A 23,046-nucleotide genomic window follows, 5' to 3' on the forward strand; every position below is an offset into this window, starting at 1 on the left:
TCATCAGCCCGGCGATTCACTACCTTAAAAATGTACCCAGACCCCCCTCCAAAGAAACCAAAGGTCCCACATGCATGATAAGTACAGATCAAAAGAAACTGGTAAAGAAGTATTCTGGTGTTGAATCTTTATTCATTACACACTGAAGTACTGATGAGACACATGTTGAAGGTCTGTCATTAGTCCACAGTGGTGGGACAGCGACTGTGACGAGAGGATTCTCCAGGTGAGCTTAACAATGGTGTGAGTGTGGGTTTGTCTGCGCAGTCATCTGCAGCCTCGTCTTTTGGGACGTTCGTTCCATCATCTGTAGGTGTCAAAGTGAAATAGCTTGTGTGCTGAAATTTTAGCACTTCGTTGCCCCAGCTGGTCCAACCAGGTTGAAGACTTCGGGCAAACAGCTCCAAGCACTTTGCTTCAGCTCTGATGTAGGGCTTCAACACCTCTACAGAAAGAAAGAAATTAGGAATTATCGTGGCTGGTTTAACCCACTCTGGGGCAAAAAACAAGTCCCTTATTGAGTCCCTGTTCCTCTCACTTTCTGTGCACTGTTTGTGCTCTGTCGCCTTAAAATTTAAATTAAGTGCAAACTGCAGACTACACATAGCAACCGTAAATTTCACCTAGAGTCCCAATAAACAACCATTTCTGCCTGTCTTAGGTTTGCTGTTTCAGGGCTGAAAAGCAGTGTTTACTGCCCTCTCTGGTTTCAAGTCTGTTGCACCTGCAACCACACCTGAAACAGTAATGTTACGATGCACTGACACATCCTGGAGTACACTTCCACATCACAGTAGCATGGTAAAGATGTAAACCATTGAATGTCAGCAAAAACAAGATTTAAGTTGCTTTTTAAAGTGCCCATATTATGCTCATTTTCAGGTTCATAACTGTATTTTAAGGTTGTACCAGAATAGGTTTACATGGTTTAATTTTCAAAAAACACCATATTTTTGTTGTACTGCACAGCTCTCTCTCACTGCTGCAGATCCTCTTTTCACCTGGTTTCTGTTTTAGCTACAGAGTGAGACCTCTTTTCATCTTCTTCTTCTGTACTATCTTTGATTGCACTCGCACATGCTCAGTAGCTCAGATGTAGACCATGTCAGCTAGCTAACTCTAGAGACAGTAAAAGAAAGCCTGTTTCTCCAACTTTGGTCAGTTACAAGGCAGGATTAGCTGGGAGACTTCTAAATGAGGGCACACATGTAAGTAGTTCTTTTGTAGATTATGGTGAACTTGTGTGTGTTGTAGCAGTGCTTTGCTATTGAGAACGACGTAGCATGCTAGCGTTAGCATTAGCGTTAGCATGCTAATGCTAACGGTTAGCATGCTAACGAGCTAACGGTTGTGGTTAGCCAGCTCATTTCGGAATGTGACGTCACAGTCCGAGCAGATTTTGAACAGCTCACTAGGAGACTGAAGGCAGGACACATTCAGAAACTGTATCTCACTCAAAACAGCATGGATGGATTTTTTTCAAAGTTTGTATGTGTGTGGAAGCACCAGAGACACAAAAGAACACCCCAAATCCCAGAAAAAGTGATTTTTTCATAATATGGGCACTTTAAAGAATACCTGTATTTTTCCTCTTTTCAAAATCTAACATGAAGTTTCTGTTAAAATAGAAAAACAAACTGTAATTAAGAAAATGCACCATGTAATGATCAAGTTGATACTGTTTTTATAACTAGATTGTGTCTTGGGGCCCCATTTTTCTTCTTTTTTCGTCTTCTTGTTCTTTGTGTGTACTTGGAGGATTAAGAAGTGTATCCACAGGTGGAGGATAAGGTTTGAATAATGCCCCGGCCCGACAATACATTAGCAATTAATTTATTTTCTCCAAATGAACGGACAAGGAGTAAACATTGTGAAAAAATTCAGGTTGTAAGATTACGGCACTGCATCCATTTCTTATGGGGGAGCTTTATTTGATAATAGGCAGATGAGGACAGCACTGGCAACTGCCCAGCTCCTCCACGCCACAGCACAGATTTTTCTATGTGGAAACTGGCAGTGACCTTGAGTCTATAAAGAGATGATGTTCCAGGAGCAGCATTCCTGCCAGATACGTTTCACTTCCTCTGCCCCGGTGCTACTCTGTCTGCTCTTGTGCATGCTCAAACCACCCTGACACTCGCCTCAGCCAACACTCAGGGACTTAATGAGCTCAAAAGCCTGATCCCCAAACCAATCCAACCTGCACAATGTGGTGTCCTGCCTACCGTTTTCTCTTCCTTTGCACATCAGGGAGACACAGTCACAGAGTAGAAAGGCCAAACATGCAGCTCTCTGACTAATCCAACCTCAACCTGTGACTCAGCTCTCAAAGTTTAGCAGAGAATAAAAGGTCTAATTATCATCTTAACTCTGAAATGGGACAACGCATAAAACTTCTGCCAAGAGAGGCCTGAGGCAAACTACTCTCTGGACAAGTAACATATTCAGTCTTTTATATTTATATTCTGCCTACAGGCACCTCATATTCTCTCTGGGGTTGATTCAGGATGAACAAAGTGAGAGCAAACTAATTATGTTCTACAGGACTGCTCCAATAGTTCAATTACAGTACAGTAACTATTTCCACAGTTTCTATTATACTTTTCCTTGATACACTGCACATCTAATTTAAATTAATATTTACCCATATAATATTATATATATAGTAATACATTATTACTATGTTTGGATCTATCCTTCCAATGATACCTTCAATCAATGTAACACATTACTTTGATTCTAAGCACACATGTGGAGTCCCCCATGGTCTTGATTTTGGCCCCATCTTAATTTTCATTTACATACTTCTAAATGGACAGACTATTACCCAAGATAACAGAAATTCTTACTATTGTGCTGATGCCACGCACGCACGCACGCACGCACGCACGCACGCACGCACGCACGCACGCTGCTTACAAATAAGCACAATGTCTACCAAAATGAAGCTAGCAGAAAGAGTTTTTATATACAAAATTAAAGCTAATTTAAAACGAAAAAAGCATTTAGCAGCTAAAAAGCAATATATTTCCCTAGGGAGCGTGAATAGCAAACCAGAGCAAAAACAGGAGTGAATGTTAAACTAAAATAAGTCTCTAAATAAAAGAAAATGTTGCTCTGTAACTGCACAATGTTAAACAGCTGTTTGCTGTTTTCTGTATGGGTGTAAGGTGATAGTATGCTAATATTTTGTTTACAGCTTGTTGCACTGCCCCAAGTGGCCAAAATAATACTGCAAGTTAAGAAAACAGGATCTCAGCTTATTTCTATGAATTAAGCATCTTTACACATCTTACTAAGAATTGTTTAAAGATTTCACAGATCAGATTTAAATGCAACAATTACATCTTTCTCAGAGGATCCAGAGAAAATGTAAGTTGCTATTGAGAATTCAAGCGATCTACAATCATTTGTTAGAGGCGATGCTGCTCCTTACACCAGACTGTCTCAAAGGGATTTTAACCATCTGAAATACTACAGTGTCACAGTCTCAACAAAATTGAATTCATCCCTTTGATTGAAATTTGATTGTATTATTTTTAAAAGTGGGATAGTTGACAAAGAAAGCCAAATATTGTAGCTGCCAATGAAACAGACTGTCACACATCCATTCCCCAATTACTGTAACAGTAATGTAACCCATACAACTGGGTAAGTAAGTGAGCCTCTTCCTGACATGAATATTAGAAGAGCCATTTAACAACTAATTATAATACCGAGTTGGGAAGGGACTTCATTTTTCACAATTTCTGATGGTGTAGGGGGCCCTAATTAATTAAAACCACACTTTGTTTTTCTGCAGCTTGACCATCTGGCAAGGATGTGTTGTATCCATAATGGTGTCCTTTATCTCTCCATAGCAACCAAAAATGTCAGTGATAGGAGCCCCATCTGAGAGGGGAGGAGAAGTGGGTCAGGGTTTCTCAACGCTCCAGACCTGATGATTGTGGCTTCGCACCACTGAGGCAGACTGCCCACTAGTCCTAGCAGACCTGACATGCTCGACAAAGTGCACCAGAATGACAGGGATGAGAGCTTGAGATGAGAGCAAGAAAGCTTAGGTTGATTAATGCCAAAGTTCTTTGGACATATTTGAAAATTTCTAGCAGTTGCATAATCTATTGTGAACAAAACTCCTTCAAGCCAGAGGTGTTAAATTATCTTGTCAAATAGTTAAATACATATAAAATAAAGCGTTGCTGCTTCGATTGGCAGCTCTGCAAATGTTGGGTCAAGCCCTTTTAATATTTCATGACACACTGCAATTTACAATTATAACACTCATAGATTTGAGCTACACCCACCACCAACAGAGCTTTCTCACCTCTTGCAGAACAACAAAATGGGCATAGTAACTGGAGTTAAAAGAGATGCAACTGAGGTACACCCACCACAGTACAAATGCTGGCCATTTAGTAGTCACACATTTTTTTTAAATGCAAAGCCATTGTCTATATTTTGTCTTTAATTATTATTGCAATGTACATCTTGTGCAGCCTTGTACATCTAAATAAAGATGTTGTCTGCATTACAAGCTATTAAATAAACCTCCACAACAGCAAATACAGCAACTGGAATAACAGTTCTGATGAAACCTGCTGAGGCTTGGCCATTAACAAAGAATCACACAAGGAGATTGAACACAATCTGTGTCCTAATCTACTTAATATCCATGGTATCACAGCTCCACAATGGCATCATTATCATTTAAATCATTATATTTTACGAATATCTAGCCACTTTCATGAGGTGGAGGCTTTTCTGTGCTCCTGAAACGGTGCTGGTAAACACTGGCTGTGTTTTGCTCTCCATACTGCACAATAAATCACGTTCCCCTGAGAGGGAGAGACATGACGTCAAGCCTCTCTTATTCATAGGCCCTGCATATTCATTGTCAAGGTTTTACATTGATTTTAAGTAGCAGAGTCCATGTTGGAAGTCAAGTCTCCACTCTGACAAATCAAATGTGTTTTATAGGTTAAGGATTCAAGTCCTCCTCTTATTATGAAAACAATAGAGACCCTGCATGTTGTGTTTGACAAGTTTTCTCTCCTCCAACATGACTCTCTAGACAACTTTCTGTGTTGGAAAAGCAAGTTATACATTGAAATAGGGTGATATTACTATTTATATAATGTAATAATCAATAATTTATTACTTTAGTGTGTTCGTTCCTCATATAACAACACATTGTAATCATCGTTTTCCATGTAGTAACTTTTGTCATCTTCTAACATGGAATAAAATCTGAATTTTATATTTCAGCCATACAAACCTAAATAACTGTCTTAGACTTAGTGCCTTTGATTTTGCGTATTTTACCGCAGACTGTGATGGGATTTATATCTTTTCATTGAAGCTGTACAGCAAGATAACCATCTCTAATGTTGCAGCATTGCCCTCTGGTGGTATAGCAAAACATAACAGTACTGTACTTCTTAGATATACCAAGTAGTTTGGCTTTCAGAAAAATTTAAATATTTACCTGAGAGGGACGGCTTCTGGGAGTGGAGAGCTGATGGGACGCTGACAATCAAACGCTGATCCTCCACAGGAAGCTCTGATGTCTCTGAAGAGCTGAAAGTGGTTGAACAAATATATTATATTTAATTGTTATAGCATAAACAGAATAAACACAGATAAGCCAAACATTTCACACCTTGTGGTGTCATCTGCAGCGGAACGATATCGGCCCAGCACCAGCACCTCATAAGGCTTCTTATGATGTGAATCCAGTGGAAACACAAACTGGCCAGATGTGGTTACCTGAAGGAAAAAGAGCAAACCCGTAAAATATTTGGAATCACACTAACAGGTCAGATGTTCATGATTGAGAGCTGTATCTATTTAAAGTTTCTGTACCTTGACCCAGAACCATTCGGCCACAACTTCTACCCCCCAGTGTGGATACAGCTCATCACGGACAAAACGCAGGTGGCTGGGCCGATTTGTGACCCAGGTGACCACTAAACAGTTCACGGAGGCCAGTAGAGGGATAGGGAGCCGTTTGAGCTGGGATGAGGGCAAAGAACTGTACCTTTGTTGAGAAAGTATATTTAAAAGGTCATGATGTGTAAAGGAACCACTATCAGTCTCTACTTCAGTCTGATTATTAAAATGTCTCTATACTGCCTTATATAAGAATGAATAAATGCATTATTGCTAGGCTAATTCTTATTGCACACCAGTACATTCCAACCTTGGCGTCAGGGCCCCCCAATGTTTTCCAAGATAATCTGAGGAATAATAAAATGATTTAACAAATAAAAAAGGAGAAATAAATCTGTTACAATTCCGATTCTTATTTTTTATTTTTTTTTATCTCACAAATAAGATAATGTCCACATAAGGGCCATAATAAAAAGGGCCTATAAAAACGGGTCTTCAGTAGACACTGCTTAATTTTAAATGTGTAATGAGCCAGATGATGTCTCAACGAAGACACCAGAGATTGCAGAAGTTTATGCAGGTTTATTTGCAACAAATACATGTTCACAAGCAAACTGAGCTGTCCCGGACACATGAACTGAACACAGGAGTAGACAATTGTGCATAGACAACCAAATGTTATTTGCACATGACTTTTTTTTCTACAGCCTTCAGGGTGATGTGAGTTGGACACCTGGTTTACAGTACATCATGTTTCTTACATCTAAAGCTGGCCTTGAAAATTTTGTCGAGGTCTTCGTGACCCAGCCAATTCGTTGCTTGGCAACATTGTTAGGTATATGCTAATCAAACAGATGTTGTATTCAGACAGGCCATAGTTCCGACTACATATAAAAAAACGCTCTCCTGGGCTTCAGTGTTCAGGCCTAAACTGCCATGACACTCCCTAGAGTTTCCAATTTGCTTAGCACAGCCTAATTAGTGCCCTTGGCTCTGCTATGCAGACACAATACATGTTGCAATAACTTAATCATTCCTGTGTCATTGATCATGCTACCTCGGAACGGAGCCAGGCACAGGTGAGTTTTTCACAATTTTATGCACACCATTCATTAATATCCCTATCTCAGCTTCTTCAGAGTGAAAACCCCTCCGCTGTGTGCTGAAACACTGACTGTATGCACTTTGGTGATTCTAGATTTCCTGTTTTGCTCACCTACTGTTTGGACCCAAATAACCTGACTCAAACCTGTCACGTTACACAGAGAGCCTCCTCGCCAAGTCTGGGTTAGGGTAAGGGTTATGGCATCACAAGACTAAACCTAGCAAGGCAATATTTAACAAAGTATTTACAATAAGATTGCACTTTTTCCCCTACACTACTGTTAAAAGGTAATGTAATGTATATACTGTATGCTGTAGCTGCTGAATTTAATGTCTTAAATTATTTATTTATAACTGTTGTTTTTAGCCTGTTTCATGTACTGTTGTAACATGTAAATGTAATCCCTGGAGATACATAATTATAATAAATTATCTTATCATCCTTTCTGCTTTACACCTTCTAAAGTGCTTGAATGCCAGATTACCTGCGACTCCTTTTCACAGACTTGTTTTCCCACGGTGGATCCATAACTATTAAGTCAAACCTCCTTCCATCTGTGTGGGAAATGAGCAGCTTTAGTAAACAATGTCAGGCTGGGAGACAACTATAATGCTCTCTCTTGAGAAATGAGTCATGCTAAAATTATTTACAATGATGCATTAATATTACCACATTCGTGCAGTGACTACAACTGTAAGACATTTTGTTGAATCTGCTTGAGATGGACAGATGTTTACACATTTTTCAGTTCCCAACATTGTACTCACAGTGGACTAGGGGCTGTATTCTTGTGAAATCAGAAAGCAGGAAGGCTGTGTGTGGTGGTATTACATATTCCTCTCCCATCAGTGTGACCACTGTAGCCCAGTCCACCCTGTTCTCTGTTACCCAAGAGAACAAGTCGACATGTGACGTACAGCCATCTTCAGCAACAAGTATCTGAACACACTCCTCGTGCTCCTCATCGTCCACTAGAGGAAGCTCTTTAGCCATTTCACAAAGAGCTGCGAGGCTGCATTCCTGAGAGGGAAGAGGCTCTTTCACTGTGTCTGTTGCACCGTTTAGATATCCGAGGGATTGGGCAGAGTCCACCAAGGACTTGGTTCCCTCCAGGACCACAGACCTGATCTGCATCAGTACACATTATTATATTATACATTATTATTTAGGAGATTGGTGCTGGAAGAGAGTGTATTTGGAAATGCATAGAATATGTAGTAGGAAACCACCTAATGTAACCACCTTAATCTTCTGGACTTTAGATGAACCTCTTTAGTGAATATGTAACCAAAGTATACCTCAAATGAATGCTGTATTCATTCATGGGGAAACTCTATGATGTTTTGTGATGGAAGGACAATAATATATGTAATAATACATTGATGATAGGGTAGGGGTGGCCGATATGGAGAAAATCAAATATCCCGATATTTTTGACGAAATACCTCGATATTGATACCGCAACAATATTGTAGTATTGACTATTGGTGCTTTCACAAAATATTTACACAATGAGATTTTTGATAAATTATCATCAGTAATGTGGATATAATGACTAAGTGGGTAAAGGCAAATAATAGGACAGCTAGAACAGTCTGGTAAGATCAGAAAATGACATCACTTTACTGTAATGCAGCTTTTAAAACCAGGAAAAGACAGAAGATAAACACTTATGTCATATTACGATATTATGATATCCAAAATCTAAGACGATATCTAGTCTCATATCACGATATGGATATAATATCGATATATTGCCCAGCTCTATAATAGGGTTAAATTAGTTAAGCTTTTGCTGCTGCATCAGCTCTATCTGACCTTCAACAGCGACATATCTGCCTGACTAAGTGCCTGAGGCACAAAGAAATGTGCACTTAATTGCATATGGAGCATTATTATCTTAGGTTGTAAAGGATTTGCGTGACTAAGTGGTAAATTAATTTAGATAACCAGACCAACCTTTATGATAAGTCCTATTCATCCTATTTATTGTAAACAGTAATCTATTCATTGTAAGACAGTGCCTTGTAAACGATAGGCAAGGCAAGGCAGCTTTATTTGTATAGCACATTGTATAGCAACAGGGCTATTCAAAGTGCTTTACATAAAACATTAAAGAGCAGTTAGAAAATGACTAAAAAATATAGGCCTATATAAGATTGTGCCTACGTTCTGTTCAGGGGTAAACTCCTGTACTGTGCTGCGTTCACTTTGCAGGACTAACCAGCAGTCTATAAAGTAGTTAAAATTGTTCTCTGTGACACATTCATTTCAGTCGTTTAAAAACAATCTCCGCCAACACAATCTCTTTCCAAGGATGATACATGCAGCTAAGAGTCAAAGTTAAAGAATGAGATTTAACCTACCTTCTCATGGAAGGCCTGTGAATCAACTTCCCCGTGGTTGAGTTCACTGTGTTTTCGTTTCCTTTTCTGAAAGTCAAATTTATGATGAAAAATTTATGGTAAGCACAGCTTCTCAACTTCTGATTTTGCTGCTTTTCTTTGTCATATATGATAGTAAACTAAATAACTGGGTTTTGGACAAATTGTCAAATAAAACAAGGAATTTGAAGACCCCACTTTGGGCTCTGGCAAATGATAATGGTCATTTTCACTATTTTCTGACATTTTATGGATAACAATCGAATTAATCAATAATGAGAAATTATATTTATAGTTGCAGCCCTTCTTTGTTTTGCTATGTTCAGACAGCCTTTTCTATAATAAACAATATTTGATCAAATCTGTCTCTTTTTCCAGTGTTTTCAGCAATCTGGAAACTATACAGTTTGAGGTGAGGAATTAATTTGTATCACAGCATTAACAAATACATTTGTACAAAATTGTTATAATTTTTATAGATGGTTAATACAACTCTGATTTCTAAAGCTATTCGCTCAGTTGCTGGTTCATAATGCAGTCTAATACTACAATAAATCCTTCCCTTATAAAGTTCATAATGTTCGCTTTTTGTCTTAGAATAGGTAGCCTATTCAACGTTCTGATGCCAAGAGGGGTTTCCAAGTCTACCCTCACTGACATAGCCTAACTGGAGTGGACAAAAATCCAATTAAATGAAAATCTTCAGGGATCATTGCAGGGCAATTGTACTGAACTGCTTCAGGCCTAGTTATAGCTTTGTGTACACTTGCTTCGAGAATCAAAAGATAACTGACGTTGCATTAAATAGGTGTGCTATCACATGTCACAGACAGCAGTTATTCTACAGCACTAATATATATATATATATATATATATACACACACAGCATAGCGCCAGCAGTCGTCGCTGTAAAGTAATTTTTGGAGCCCTATATTTACCTTTGACGGTTTGTCTGTTTTCTGCAACATATCCGTGTTCCCTCCATCCACGGCATCACTGGCACTATAATGGCTTTTTACATTCTGAAAACACTGCCTTTTGAAAAGGCAGTTTATATGTGACTTTTGATTATTATTTATAAATCGGATGCAACGCGAATACCCCTGATCAATGAGTGAGCGTGCATCTAAAACCCAGCCCTGCGTGTTCAGAACCACCACGGCCATCGAGAAAACTAATGGTTAAAACTAGCTGGCATGATTATTAAAACCATTAAAACGACGAAACAACTCGATTTCCCTGAAAACGATACCGAAAGTAGAGCGCGAGGCTCAGCTGCGTGCTGCTGTTTTCATTTCGCGGAAGTAGCTAGATGAGGGCGGTGATGTGTCCCCAACGGGTTTCCATAGCGGTGTTTACCACCTTTGATTTAAAGGCAAGGCTGCGAGGAGGCAAAACATAAAATACAGTTTAATCAACATCGGGACATGTGAAAAGTCGTGTTAACGTTACACACGGACGAAGAAAACGGCAAACTACAATGTACGTAGCTAGTTGGCTAAATTACACTGAAGTTGAAGACGTTAAATTGTAGCATTCAGCGTTTCTCTGCACCTCAATGGAGGCAGGAAGAGTCAAAAGAAGGATCCGTGTTTACGACCGCCGCTCTGAGAACGAGCAGCAAGTTACGGGGAAATTGCTGGAAACAAGCGGTTTGGACTTCAATGACTTTCTTAAAATTCTGCACCGGGTAATATTATTTAACTTTACTTTGGTTTGAGGTGACAGGCTGTCTACTGCTACTTAAGTATTTTCTATTGTACGGTACACTTAACGTTACTCCATTACATTTTGGAAGCCAATATTGTAGGCCTACGTATGAAACATTTCAGTAATTTACCTAAACCATGCAAAGCTGAGTAGGCCTATATAACTATTGCTACCTGCATCCAGGTTCAAGGAAACGAAACTGGCAATGAAACTATGCTCCATTGCAATACAATTCCACTTTTATGAATACACCTCACTCTGTATTCTTTCAGCCATAGAAGATTCTACTGATGTGCAGATTGTATTTATTTTAGCACAACATCAACGGTTTTTCATAGGTTCACCTATCTGGAGGTGATTATGATGCTTCATTCTGATGCTAATTTTACATTTGATTTAATGTTAATACTCCTAGAAAAACAGATGACATACATTCTTATGTTACAGTTAGGTGGATCTGGTACACTTTTAAAGCTGACTTTAGCCAGTACCATAGACTGTATATAACAATACACTAATACACAGGTATAACTGTCCCTTGAGTGGGTGTAGTAATGCTCATTCCTGTTGCACGCCACTCCCATACAGAGATGGCTTGCTGGAGGACAGTTCTTATTATAACAAAATGATGCTGTTTTAATAACAGGAAAGTATTGTTGTTAAGAAGCATTTGATATTCTGTCCTGTTGTATTAGAGATTGTCTTTAGATATGTGGCCTTTAATGACAAGAGTGAGGGAGGGTGCAGCAGACTGCACATGGTTTGCAGTGTAGGTCTGGAAGCCATCTAAATGCACAGACTGCACTGTAAGAAAAAAATCATAATCAATTATTTTGGTCAATATTGAAATCACGATGATTTAACAAGATTACTCAATGACTTTTGAAAAGATTTTGCATTTATTGAACTAAAACAGTTAAACAAATCAACAGCATACAGACACCAGACGGTATTGCACCAAATACTATCGCATAATCCCCAGTGATATCTGGAAATGGATTGAGGAGACTTCACAGATGACCGATTCAGATGTCTTCAGATTAGATGCAGCTTTATTCAGATCTATAACATACACACTTGAGTGGGAGGAACAGTTGCATACACAGATTGAGCACAGACCAGTTTCTCTCCCTGACTGTTTCTACCATGACAAGAAAGCATGGTAATGGAAAGCAGACATGTTTACAGGGATGTTATCAAGATCATGGTTACCAACAGGAAATAAAGCCACCCATCTTAGATAATACATGGAGAGGTGTAAGCTATTCCAAATGAAGATAGAGTTTGCTGAAAGCCCTGGTTGTCTCTGAAATTTAATTTCCCAAGCGTATGACAGTACAGCCTACGTGTCTATTTTTCTGACCATGTTAAGATTTGCCCAAAACACTTGCTAATTATTTTCATTCTAAATTAATCTGATTATAACTTTTCCAATTAATCGATTAGTCGTTTTGTAAATTAAATGTCAGAAAATAGTGAAGAATGTTGATCACAGCTTCCTTGACATTACCAAATGTCTTGTTTTGTCTGACCAACAACCCGTCCCGAACCCCAAAGAAATTCAGTTCGCAGTGATAAAGAGCAACACATCCTTACATTGGAGAACGGTTGGCAGTTTTCCAATTTATTGACAAATTATTGAAACGATTAATCAACAACTAAAATAGTTGCCACTCCATTTTCTGTTGATCAACTAATCCTATGGTTCCCAAACCTTTTCACGGCAAGGACCACCAAATTGACACAATTTAGACTATGGACCCCCATTTGATAAGATTTTGTCCCAGGGTCCCCCATCTGATTTTGCTTTTTAGGAGTTTTATTACAGAACGTGTAGGAATCCCACAACCCAAATAGTTAATATTCTGTCATTGTGTTACTTATGGATGGAATTATAGTGAAAATGAACCACTGTACTAATCAGTGATTGTTCCAGCTACAATTAAGAACTGAAACAAAAAAGTAAGAATTAACACTCAGTTTTGACATTTTGTTACAGAAATTTGCAATCCGTTCACATGAAACATTTGTGTTGGTCACAACGGACCGAACAGTCCTGGATTTTGACAACTTTGGTGAGTAAATCTGTCCGTGTAGTTGCAAAAGTAAACAATGTGCTGCCTTTAATTAAAGATTAAAAAAAAATTAAACAAACATGTTTTAAACTGTGGTTAATTTGTACTGCAAATGTCATCACCCTGTACGTTTTTATTACTTTGTTCTTAATGTGCTGTGTTTTTCTGTTTGTTTTCAATGTTGATACTTGACTCTCAGTTCATTTTATAAGTAGGGCTGGGTATCGTCCAACACTTTTGATATCAATACCATGACTTTTATACCGGTTCCTAAATTATACTTTTTCCGATACCAATTTTATAAAACAAAAAGAAACCACAAAATTACACATCACGGCACTTACAGTACAGGCCAAAAGTTTGGACACACCTTCTCATTCAATGTGTTTCTTTATTTTCATGACTATTAACATTGTAGAAAAAAAAAAAAAAAAAAAAAAAAAAAAAAAAAAAGTGTGAAATAACTGAAAACTTATATCTTATATTTTAGATTACTCAAAGTAGCCACCCTTTCCTTTTTTGATAACTCTGCAAACCCTTGGTGTTCTCTCAATGAGCTTCATGAGGTAGTCACCTGAAATGGTTTTCACTTCACAGGTGTGCTTTGTCAGGGTTAATTAGTGGAAGTTTTTCCCTTATTAATAAAAAAGCAAAGGGTGGCTACTTTGAAGAATCTAAAATATAAGACATGTTTTCAGTTATTTCACACTTTGTTGTTAAGTACATCATTCCATATGTGTTCATTCATAGTTTTGATGCCTTCACTGAGAATCTACAATGTAAATAGTCATGAAAATAAAAAGGAGACGCATTGAATGAGAAGGTGTGTCCAAACTTTTGGCCTGTACTGTATATCGTTATTTCCTTTTTACATCCTACTACGTGAGCCCTGTCTCTGTGTGTAACGTAGAGTTTTTCCTGTCTACCTCTACGACGTGTAACGTTAGCCAGCCAGTCACAAACATTATTAGATCGTGGTAGAAGCATGCTGCGTGCTTATTCAATAAGCATGCTGCATGCTTCTACCAACATCTGATAATGTTCTGTCTAATAATAAGCCTTATTGGCACACTGACAATGATGAGATTTACTCCTTAGGGATTGAAATTGGGTATTGAATGACAAGGCATTTTTCAATTCTCAATATTTTAAAGGCAATTCGGTCAGTGCCTAAAAAGTATTGAATTTGGTACCCAGCCCTAGTTATAAATCAGTATTTATATCCGTTTACAATGGTTAATTTCTTTCATTGTAGAGAAGCTTCAGGATGACAGCACCCTCCACTTGTTGCAACGGGAAGACCAAGCTCTGGCATTGGCAACAGAGGAGTCCATCACGTTTAAGCCTCATTATAATACGTTGATCCGGAGTGGCATGTATGAGTACTATGCTAGTGCAGGCCAGAAACCATTGCGTAAGTGCTTATATAGTATAATTAAAGTAGTATACCTGAGACAGAAACATTAAGCTGCATAGCATCACTCATAACTTGCTACCTTTTATTTTCTTCCAGCATACACACTTGCTGAGCTGATTGACAACTCTATTTCAGCCACAGCTAAAAACACAGGAGTGAGGATGATAGAAATAAGACTGGTTGGTTCTGCAGTTGCATATTATTTTATAACCAAATATTTCACCTTCACCTTTTGCATATTGGTTTCATATTCATGTCAAGTTGTCCAGAGAGTTAAAAAAGTTTGACTGATCTCTCTTTTTTTTTTTTTTTTTTTTTTTTTTTTTTTCTCTCTCTGTGTGTGTGTTATCAGATGTTTGATGAAAGTCTTGGGAAACCTGCAGTGATTGTCTTAGATAATGGGTGCGGGATGACCTCTAAACAGCTCAATAACTGGGCAGTGTACAAACTCTCTAAATTTTCCAGGGACAACGGCACATTTGGAAGGTTGGTGCGTTTTACTTTCTAGCCTCAGGTTAGCCATGGTTGTCCACGGTATGCTTCCAATTATGTGTCATTTTACTACTCCACTACAGTAAGCAAGAGGGGTATGTCCGGCCTGATCCTGTCCCTCGTAGTCTCAACAGTGATATATCCTACTTTGGAGCTGGAGGAAAACAGGCTGCTTTCTACATCGGAGACTCAGCCAGGGTATGTCTTCTGTGAAAATAGTGCAGCGTTACCAGATGCGGTAATGACTACCAAAAAGAGGAATACCAATGTAGCCCAGGACCATTTTTTCTGTACTTTTTGGTTCATAAAACTTTTAAAACAATGGAAAGTTATCACACTGACATTCATTTTATCTTTCATTGTGACAATCGGGAGGTAAACAGCAGGAATATGACATTCACATTACAAAGCACACTCCCAGGCACGTGCGCTTGCATGTATTTGATTGGCCACTGTGCGTGCGTGCGTTCTCGCACAAAAACTCAGTTCAAAACTGCCCCTCCTGTCTAAAGTCACAGGTTAACTGAAACCGGTCTAATGCTTTCCTATGTTAAACATGAACAACGTTACAAAAAACCCTTAAAACTAAGTACCAACCATCTATTAAGTTCTGAAATAAACTGTATGAAAAACAAATCAGCCATGTAGGAGTAATAGACATAGATTATAAAATGCCGTCAAATCAAATGGATACATTTGATTCGTATCCAAATCCCGACAGAACTTGTCTACTTCCTTGGGTGCAGTGAATGTGAACGTTCTCCCTCCTTGATTTACTCTGAGTTGACGGATAAATAAGAAAGTTTGGGATGCCTTTAGCATGCAGCTTCCGCTGCACTCTACTATAAATCCCTGGCGCCACTGGGTAGTGAAAGCGATGTAGTCAGGCTTAAAGCGCAGCGTTGGAATCTCGATTCAGGCCTTCCTGCTGTGCCTGTCACGCCCCCTGAATAATTGCCTCACGGTCCTGGTATCTCAGACACCTCAGAATCAGCGTGTGTGTTCCTGCACTCTTGCCGTAGATTCTGTGTGCCTTGTCAATTTCGATGGTAGCCCTGTTCTGTAGAGATGGAATCCATTTTGGCAACTGTTTTCAAATCATCTTTCTTGCTGCCCCCCTTCAGTCCGATGATCCTGACGTTATTTCTTCTCGATCTATCTTCCAGTTCAGCCAACTTCAGCTCAAATTTCCTCTGATCATCAATACAGGCTTTCAGCATGTTTCTCATCTGTCTGCTGTCCTTCTGCGCCTTGTCTAGACGCTGTATAAAATCTCTTACTGTAGTTCCCTGCCTCTCCAGCTCTGTCCTGATGTGTTGAAGCGAGGTGTCAATTTCTGCTAACGCCTCCTTCACTGCGATGCCGACCGCTGATTGAAGCCCGCTTTGTTGCCTTGCCACCTGGCCATGGCCTCCTCCGTACGTATGTCCGCGTTAGCATCCGAAACCTCGCTAGCCGTCGCCATGCTAGCCGAGTTAGCAGAATTCTTTGCTCGGTTAAACTCGGTTAAACGGATTTTGTTATATTACAGTATTGAAGAATAAAATGAGTATTCAAATCCCAAAATGGAATACCTACCTAACAAACGAATAGCCGAATAGTTGAACATTTGGGTCCAGCCTGACCTTGCGTTTGTAGCGGTAATGAAGGAAATACCAAATATTCAACTACCTACAAACCTCATAGGAGAGGTTGAACATGATTAAGGGAGCACCAAAACTCTTGGTTCGTCAAGCCATGCAAAAGCTGGTTTTTCCATAAAGCCCGGGACACACAGGGCCGAAAATCGGCCATTGGACAGTCTGGCGAGGTCAGTGACTCGAATCTGTTCGGTGTGTCCCGTGCCATCGTCAGTCTGGGGGACTGTCGGCCTTCATTTTGGCCGACCTGACATGTTCAGTCGGCGGCAGGGCAGTCGGGACTCACCCGGAAATGGCGAGTGGAATGAGCGTGACTAGAGATGGTCCGATACCACTTTTTTGCTTCCCGATACCGATTCCGATACCTGAACTTGCGTATCGGCCGATACCGAGTACCGATCCGATACCAGTGAGTCATATATTTCATTATGTTTTAACATCTGTATACTACTATCTCTGTATGGATGTGATATGATTTCTTTCTTTGTTGTCGGTCTGGCTCAGGTTAAACTCTTTGTGAAACATGAACAAACGCAAACAAGGAATGCCCCAGAATTGTCTTTTATAGTTATAATGAAAAAGAACATAAATAAACTACTTTAACGTAGATTTTCTTTAGGGCTTCATTACGTGGTATCGGATCGGTGCATAAACTCCAGTACTTCCCGATACCGATACCAGCGTTTTAGGCAGTATCGGAGCCGGTATCGGAACATCTCTAAGCGTGACTAGAGTGTCTCAAAATCGAAAATCTTTTAAACTGACCTTTGTTGAGCTGAAATGAAGAGAAATTCAGCAACTGCATGGCCTATTTCTCACTTAAAATGTTTTCAGAAACATGTTTCAGTGAACTATTTTAGTACAATATGAGATCGTATTCTGAACGGCCGCCATGACAGTCTGGCTTTGAATTTCCGGAGAAAACAAACCCATGTGGCGCGTTCGTCCAATCAGCTGGCGGGTTTCATTATTTGGGCAACAATACAGAGTAGCGCCGCCTGCTGCTATGGAGACGTATTACGTTTCTCAAGTCGGTGTCGCCTCAGTGTGTTCCGAGGCAGTTTTTTGGACCTCGGGGACCCGACTGGCTTTTCTGCCGAGGGTCGGCCGTCTGGTTGGTGTGTACCGGCTTTTACTGTATTAGTACTGACTGATTATTTTGACTTATTGGTTATTGTCATATATTTTGAATCTTAATTGATTATTAATTAATATTAATTGCTTCTATTATGCTACAAATTGCAGCAAACGTTGCGGTTAACCTTTTTTTGCCAGTGGTCACTGTTTTTTTGTGTGCCAGAGCCCTTTCCCTCAGCACCCCTACTGCGTCGCCAGACTGACTTCGTTCAAATGAATAAGCAAAAAATAATCATAAATTGGTTTCCTTTGTTTATTAGATGATCACTAAAACAGTTGGCTCCCCAGATGTTCATGAGCTAGTTATATCCAAAGAGGACTTTGAGAGAAAAGAAAAGAACAAAGAAGATGTTTACAGTGGGACCATTAAAAACAGGAAGGTAAGGGCTCGGTTTTAAAAGCCTTTGTTCAGATGAAGTACATGCACGCTTATAACTTAATTATGATATGAAATTTAAGCTATTGATGCTCTCTCTTTTTGTTAACATTACTGCTATTTATCCTCTGTGTGATGTTTCATCCTCATCCTGCAGGTTGGTGACTCTTCACATGTGACTAAAGATGATGAGCACTTCCTCCATTCCCTTATCGCTGAGGAATCTGCAAAGGAAAGCTTCACAGCCGTGATCATTATGGGAGTCTTGCCCGAGCATATAAAATTTCTGAAAGACGATTTTGCAGTGTGGACCAGACAGCTAGCGTGAGTTCATTCACCCACACCTTCTGATATATAATCAAAAGTCTAAAAGGGTAACTACTGTTTTTTTTCAACCTGGACCCTATGTTTTTGTGTCTAAATGAGTGATGGGAACAACAATCTTTGACATTGGTCCAGTATTAAGCAAGATCGCTGCATTCGGCAGCACCGAAACACGCTACAATGTAAGTTAATAGGGCAACTGTCCAGCTTGTATTTACCTTCACAAAAGTGCTTGTTTTGCCACTGACAGGCTCAGATTAATATTCTAAGTGTCTGACAACATTATGGAAAGGATCCCATCAGAGATAGACCTTTAAAACCTCTTTGAGAATTTTTTTTGTTTAACCAGAAACAGCTCTGAAGGCGCTAGCTCGAAACCCACCAGACTTCATTTAAAAAAGCAATACTTTTAGCGTGTATAGAGCCAGCGTATTTTCACTTGTAAATCAGTAAACTGTTTATTTCAACCAAAACTATACTTGTGATGGTTGGAAAAGTGGAAAGACGACCCAAAACTGCTTTTCATAGTTTATATTTTGTTTTTGTTGACTTTGAATGAAGTGTATTTTACGATGCTAAAATTACTTTTTCTGGTTGGTGTAGCGAATGCGATTTCGCGGATGTTTTTGTTTTTAAAAAAAGGATCTTACTCTTTAACAGAAAGGTCGACCTCCTTAGAGATCCTTTCCCTAATGTTGTTTTCGTGAAGGTAAATACACGCTGGACAACTGCCCCATAAATTACATCGTAGCTGCTGCCAAATGCAGCGATCTTGCTTAATACTGGACCAAAGTCACTTAGACACAAAAACATAGGAAAATAGGGATATGGTTGAAAAAAACGGTAGTTACCCTTTAACGGGTCCCAACTGGTTTCATTGCTTTAATGTAAAAAGGATGTGTTTTGTCCATATCTCAGTCACACATTTCACTATTACATTCATGGAGTCAATGGAAAGAACATGAGTAGCAGCTCTACAAAGTCAGATCATCTCCCTAACATTGACATTCAGGTGAGGCAGCTGTTCTTTAAGGGTTTCATTGTTGACAAGAGTGACTTCTACTTCTTAGCATCCTTCTTATGCCTTAATGCAGTTAATATTATCACGTGACTCTTTTAATCAGATCACTCTGCGGGAGAAGCCTCCCAGATGTCCCCGTGCGATGAATCTTATGGAAGTTGAGAACGACATGCAGACTCTGTACATAAATGCTGCTGCCGACACATTTGAGTTTAAGGCCTACGCTGAACAAAACTCTGGCACGGTGGAGGGAATTATTCGGTATCATCCCTTCCTTTATGACAAGGAGACTTACCCTGAAGACCCTGATGCTGCCCAAGGTATTCAAACTCTATTGTATTGAATATATGTAATCACAAATGGCACATTTGGATTCAAATTGTGGAGTTTATTTTGTTTTTTTGTTTATCAGCCTCTCTTGATGATGACAACGACGATAATGAGTCTAGAGTCCTGCATCAGGCAAGAGGGAAAAGGCCGATATTTAACTGTTTCTGGAATGGACGGCTCATACCTTACACCACAGTGTCTGAGTAAATACTTTAAACTATTTTGTTACATCCTTTTTTACAGCTACCTGTTATGTAAGAGTTAAAACATAGTGAAAAACATGCTTATTTGCTTTTTGCAGAGTAAGATGAGAAAATTGATAATACTCCGATGTTTATATCTGTTAATAGGACGCCAGAGCCAGCAGGTGGTTAGCTTAGCTTAGCAGTTGCTAGCGTTGCTGTGGACTAATGTTGCCCTAGTTTTGTTGAAACTTCAAACAGGGCATGGTTAACTGTTTCCCCTGCTTTCAGTCTCCATGCTAAGCTAGACTAATCAACCCCTGGCTCCAGCTATATATCTAATTCTAGGCAAGAACCCAACTTTAACTTTATTTATTACAGTGTTTGCACAGTATGTTGGTCTTCTTACATGGATGCTGTCCATTTATTACAGGTTTGACTGGTGTAGTCAGAGTAAAGGAGCAAAGGACCTTGCAGAGTGTTACAGTCGTGTGTCAGGGGTGCTTTTCACTGATGACAGATTTACGGTCAGCACGAACAAGCTCACCTTCATAGAGCTGGAGCTGATACTGAAGAACAAGGACACTATCTTCACACGAATTGTTAATGGACAGGTGGTCATATACACATTTCTTTGATAATTAGAACAAATTGCTGCCCCATATTCAAGAGTTTTTCCTGTAGCACCTGTTTTATATTTTTAAGATTGATTAGTGCATACAAAGTTACATGTGGATTATTTTATCGCTGTTGATGTTGTTGAAATTTATTATTGGAAGTGTCCACAGGAAAAGAAAAGATCTGCACTTACCTCCCTCCCTGATCAAGGTGCCTAACTATTGCAAAAACCTAAAGACAGGAAATTAATCCATAAATGTATCAATCATTTGTTTGTGGTACGCTATAGAGTCCGAGAGTAAGCCCATCAGTGACGTTCTTTGTATGTCGTATTCCCCTAGTGAGTGAGAGTGTGACAGAGAGAAAAGATCAGTCAGAAAGAACAGGGCTGCTGCTACATCCATCCCTAATCAAGGTGCTTAAACAAGTTGAGAGAAAAAAAGTTCAGCAGGATATGTTGCTGTTGTTGTTGTATGGATTGATTAAAGCTGTATTAAGCAAAAGATTTAATTTTAAAATTGAATCAAATTATTTGGCATAATGTCAAAAAGGGTTTCCTGTTGTGCAGAAAGAGGATTAGCACAAGTCTGCAGCTCTAAACAGCTTTCAGCTCATTATTTTGGCTCTTCAGTCTGCACATTGACGTGTGGTTGAGTGTCACAGCTTTCAGCAGCCTCTCCATACACAACTCGTAGAGCACCTATTTTCGAGTTCCTTGTGGACAATTATCTTAATTTTAATGCAGCATTAGTCCATTTGTTTTAATTTAAGAACTAGAAGAACCATCAGGTATTTTGTTGGAACTGTTTTATTTCCATGTCCACAGGCACAAAGAAGTAACATTCAGAAGGAGTTTACGCAGTGGCTAAAAAACTGTCACGAGAAGTGGGACAAGCAAGTAAAGTTCATGGGCTATATGGAAACCATAACAAGAACAGATGTGTCTGTAAAGAGAGATCAGTATCCCTGGGCGACATTCTCCTCCATCGAATGGGACGGCAACATTTACAAAACGGGCCAACTTGTGAGCATCAGTTTGCTTTTTTTTTTTTCTGAGTGTATATTCTGATCGTTCTGTATTCTATATTGATGCCGACATACTTCTTCATACAGGTGAAGTCTCAGAAAACACAGCCCATTCTGTATGGTAGAGTGGTTCGTTTTTTGCTGTATGGAAAACATGACGGAAATGTCTTTGCCACAGGGGGACTGGTCGAAGTGGCTCTGGTAAGGAAGGAATTATGTAGTTTGATAGAAGTGATAGAAGTAAGAGGTTTTTTTTTTGCATGTCAATCCTTTTTGTCTCTTTAGCTTGCTGTCTTTGTAATTAAAGCCATTGTATGCTCAATAAAGGAAAAACTGCCAGATTTTATTACTAAAAAAAAAACTAAACTAACTACTAAAAACTGAAAGTAAATGTTTGACTTTTTGAAAGCTTAAATAATGTATTACACAGAAATCTTGTACTCAAACATGGCATCAGGAAACTCCGACCTGAACAGGGTTGAGGTGGCTCCTCATGTTTTAAAGTGACCGGAAACTTTCTCTGGAATCGCTTCTCTTCCATTACATTTATATGTAGGAATACATGTGGTGTACTGAGTAAAGCATTTGATTTTAGTGAAAATGGCAAATAACCTTTTTTTGATTTCACATACTACTATTTAGCATGATATTGATAAACAAATCTGTTTCCCAGGAACCCAAAGCATGTTACGACAAGATCAAGACCATAGCCATTTCCAAGATTGACAAGAGCGCCACTGATGAAGCCATCCAGAAAAACATTGACAAAGACTCCGCCAAGTGAGTAAGCATTTAGCATCCAATGCTGCTAGCATCCAATATAGGCTTTACAATGCATTTATAACACAAAGCAAGACCACCATATATACCTCTACACAGCACAAATATTTCACATTTAGAGATTCAAGATTCACTTTGTCTGTTGTGAAACGATCCAATCATGATTGTTTTGTCGTTTGTATCCTATCATCAACTGGCTTTATTTTGTAAATTTTTCGATAAAAAATTGATCACAAAAAACTGGCTTGACCTCTATGAGTTGACTCTGAAAGCAGTTACAAGATCTCGGACAACAAAGTGACATGAAGCAGGGTTTAGTTCACAATGTTCTGAAGGTTTAATGAGACACATAAGAATATATACATTTTTGAAAAATCGCTCCATTCACTTCGATGACGTGAGAGTAGATGGATAAGAAACTGCACCAGAGAAAAGGAGGATTGGTTCAAGATAGGTTCACACAGATGCATCTTCAGCAAGAAAAAAAACGGGTTAACAATTTATGATACAAATTTATGATCCCCATTAAAACCGATGAGA

The 23,046-nt window shown here is 39.1% G+C and overlaps 2 protein-coding genes across 3 annotated transcripts in view; one reads left to right on the top strand and one right to left on the bottom strand.

Annotated features, from left to right (window-relative positions):
• Window positions 1–105: 105 nt before the first annotated feature.
• On the bottom strand, window positions 106–10,688 carry mettl4 (methyltransferase like 4). The gene is made up of 8 exons (XM_039790256.1): window positions 10,317–10,688; window positions 9,361–9,426; window positions 7,762–8,122; window positions 7,479–7,548; window positions 5,863–6,037; window positions 5,660–5,766; window positions 5,486–5,577; window positions 106–445 (listed from the first exon to the last, which is right to left on the bottom strand). The coding sequence occupies exons 1-8, from the start codon at window positions 10,542–10,544 to the stop codon at window positions 180–182; spliced, it is 1,365 nt and encodes a 454-aa protein (XP_039646190.1). The 5' UTR covers window positions 10,545–10,688; the 3' UTR covers window positions 106–179.
• Window positions 10,689–10,745: 57 nt separating this feature from the next.
• The window catches only part of smchd1 (structural maintenance of chromosomes flexible hinge domain containing 1), a 28,202-nt gene continuing 15,901 nt past the window's right edge, over window positions 10,746–23,046 (top strand). The window contains exons 1-17 of one of the 2 annotated variants that reach the window (XM_039790236.1): window positions 10,746–11,068; window positions 13,088–13,163; window positions 14,419–14,577; window positions 14,677–14,759; window positions 14,933–15,066; window positions 15,156–15,270; window positions 18,110–18,229; window positions 18,383–18,549; window positions 19,468–19,561; window positions 19,674–19,890; window positions 19,983–20,103; window positions 20,516–20,696; window positions 20,871–20,910; window positions 21,042–21,115; window positions 21,527–21,724; window positions 21,814–21,927; window positions 22,400–22,506. In XM_039790236.1, the coding sequence (XP_039646170.1) occupies window positions 10,937–11,068; window positions 13,088–13,163; window positions 14,419–14,577; window positions 14,677–14,759; window positions 14,933–15,066; window positions 15,156–15,270; window positions 18,110–18,229; window positions 18,383–18,549; window positions 19,468–19,561; window positions 19,674–19,890; window positions 19,983–20,103; window positions 20,516–20,696; window positions 20,871–20,910; window positions 21,042–21,115; window positions 21,527–21,724; window positions 21,814–21,927; window positions 22,400–22,506 (2,132 nt within the window). In that variant the 5' untranslated portion in view covers window positions 10,746–10,936. The remainder of the gene's footprint in view (window positions 11,069–13,087; window positions 13,164–14,418; window positions 14,578–14,676; window positions 14,760–14,932; window positions 15,067–15,155; window positions 15,271–18,109; window positions 18,230–18,382; window positions 18,550–19,467; window positions 19,562–19,673; window positions 19,891–19,982; window positions 20,104–20,515; window positions 20,697–20,870; window positions 20,911–21,041; window positions 21,116–21,526; window positions 21,725–21,813; window positions 21,928–22,399; window positions 22,507–23,046) is intronic. The other variant, XM_039790237.1, reaches the window with a different exon arrangement.

Source organism: Perca fluviatilis, chromosome 22, assembly GCF_010015445.1.
Source record: "Perca fluviatilis chromosome 22, GENO_Pfluv_1.0, whole genome shotgun sequence".
NCBI classification, from domain to species: Eukaryota; Metazoa; Chordata; class Actinopteri; order Perciformes; family Percidae; genus Perca; species Perca fluviatilis.